This window comes from Arachis stenosperma, chromosome 5 (genome assembly GCF_014773155.1).
Source record: "Arachis stenosperma cultivar V10309 chromosome 5, arast.V10309.gnm1.PFL2, whole genome shotgun sequence".
NCBI lineage: Eukaryota > Viridiplantae > Streptophyta > Magnoliopsida > Fabales > Fabaceae > Arachis > Arachis stenosperma.
The window spans coordinates 51,484,920-51,487,651 of NC_080381.1; the positions used below are offsets into that span (position 1 = coordinate 51,484,920).

General features: G+C 26.8%; 1 protein-coding gene across 1 annotated transcript; it reads left to right on the forward strand.

Annotated features, from left to right (window-relative positions):
- The first annotated feature begins 541 nt into the window (after positions 1-541).
- Positions 542-1,420, forward strand: LOC130979438 (uncharacterized). The gene has a single exon (XM_057902886.1). The coding sequence runs from the start codon at positions 660-662 to the stop codon at positions 1,224-1,226; it is 567 nt and encodes a 188-aa protein (XP_057758869.1). The 5' UTR covers positions 542-659; the 3' UTR covers positions 1,227-1,420.
- The last annotated feature ends 1,312 nt before the right edge of the window (positions 1,421-2,732 follow it).

The following is a 2,732-nucleotide window of genomic DNA, read 5'->3' on the forward strand; positions in this document are numbered from 1 at the left end:
AATTTTTTAACAGAAATTCCTTGGTCCGATTTCTGTATTCTCACAAATTATTCGATCCGATTTCATAAATTTTTTAGTCCGATTTCTGTATTTCCACAAATCGAACGGTCTAATTTCTGTATTTTTCACAAATTAAACGATCTAATTTTTATTTATCTAATTAAACAATTTCATATTTGAGAATAACACCCCATCAACCCACGTTTAAAAAAAAAACACAACATTACTACTCCAATATCAAAAACAAAATCTGTTCAATCTTTCATTAATTAATTTTATATTATTTTTCCCCTTTTTTGAAATCTTCCAGGCATATTTCTCTCTCCTACTCAAGTCTAGTCTCACCAACTGACTTTACAAAGTTGTTCTTTTTTTTTCTCCCCCACAATTAAATTAATTATTCCCCACCTTTGCATTTCTTTTCCCCTTGTTTTGACCATTACTCTCTTATCTCTCTCCTATATAATGTTCTCAACCCCCATCTCTCTCTCCTCATCCTCTGCTTCGTCCTCTTTCTTCCCTTTAACCTACGTTGCTTCTAAGCACTTCTTTCAATTGGAAAAAAAAAAAAAAAAAAAAACACTTGAAGTCTTGAATCATATTTGGTTCAATTTCATTCGCAACTCGTCTTCTTTTTCTGTTTCTCTTGCCAAATTAAAATGGACAAAATTAATAGTGTGGTACAAAAGAGGCCTAGAGATGAATTAGAAGGGGAAGTAGATTTTGAAGAGTGCTCAAACACAACTAGGAACAAACCATACAACCACATACTTACAATTCTTGAGTCCGAGGAAGAGGAATCTACACAAGATCTCTCTCCTTTGATGACAACCCTCCAACAAGAAATCACTTGTACACCTTCCAACAACAACAGCCACCAATCTCAACTAAATGACCAAAATACCCTCCACACGACTAACCCAAATGACCAAAATACCCTCACAAGTATTCATCAGGAGGAGGAGGAGAATGATAAGGAGAGGGTCATGAGACACCTTCTCCAAGCCTCTGATGATGAACTTGGGATTCCAAGTAGCGGTGATGAATATGGGTCAACCCTAGATTTTGGTGAATTTGGATTTAGTACCAATAACAACGGAGAATATGGAGAGGGTGAAAATAATAATGGATTTTCTTCATTATGTGACAATTTGTGGGAGCTTGAAGATGAGGCAGCTAACTACTATACTTTGTTACAATCTGAACTCTTTCTTTGGGAACAATAGGAACTCAAATTTAGAAAAAGGGAGAAAGGAAAAAAAAATTAAACTAGTGGGCGGTTATTACATAGAAAATGGTAGCAATTTCTTTCGTTTGTTTTTTCATTTTTTTAAGCTCTCTTTTGTAAAGATTATGGGATGCTTTTTATTATTATTATAATAGGAATACTACATAATTAATAAATATTATTATGTGTCAATATTTAATCAGTAATAATTTACATTCATATTTATAAAAAAATTATATATGAAAAATATATAATTTATATATATATATTTATCAAAATTTATACATATAAATAAATATAATTTTTATTTATATTTTTTAAAATTTTTACACATAAATTAATAAAATTTATTTATTAAAAATAATTTAATAATTATACAAGTTAAATAATAGCAAAATATACTAAAATTTATTAGACTCTAAAAATTTTTCTATTATTATTATTATTATTATTATTATTATTATTATTTCCTACCATTAGGTAGTGCCCCCTTAAACTTAGCAGGCCAGAAATCTGAGCGTACTTCTTCCACAGTTCCACAGTAGAAAATCAATTAGAAACTCACATTTATTAAAAGACTAAAACATGCAATGACCACATGTAATTAAGAGTTAGTTATTCAATTATTTTAATTAAATTTTTAATATATAATTTTTATTTATAAATACTTCTTATAATATATTTTACAAATATCAAATACTTTTTAATATATAATTTTATCCTCATCTTAGCTTATATGTCTCTTTTAATTTGAATATATAAAATTTTATTGAAAATACCATTTGGATGCAACTTCATCCACATCATTACTATATATTTGTCTTTCCATTTATTATTATTATTATTATTATTATTATTATTATTATTATTATTATTATTATTATTATTATTATTATGATGTTAGGTTTTTTATTTTATGCATGATTAATGCCAACTTTGATCAAATTTTCATGGTTATTTTAGATAAATGATGAAGTATAAATAAAATTTTAGATATACTTTGCCAATTTAAATGTAGCGAATTCTTGCTTATTAACGTGGTTTCTATATTTTCATTTCTAGTTAATACTAAATTTTCACTTATTATAAAATTCCAACTCAACAAAGCAAATTAGAATAAAAGTATTTTTAAATTATTTAAATTAAACAATATATCCAAACATGATTAATGAAATGGTTAAACAGTAACAAAATGGAATCATCTCTATAAATAGGGGTGAATGCGGATCGGATCAGATCGGATATGACCAAAATTTTAATTCGGTTCGCACTTAAATTATCGGATCAGATCGGATCCCATATCCGCATATTTCAAGCTTGGATCCGATCTGATGGATCGGATCGTATATCGGATATATTTGCAAAACACAAAAATATTTTTAAAAACTTATTTTTATTAAAAAAGTCAATAAAATTCATTTTTTTATTCTTTTAAATATGTGTTACTCTTAAAATAATATTAAACATATTTTTCTTAAATAATAAATTAAAATAATACAACATA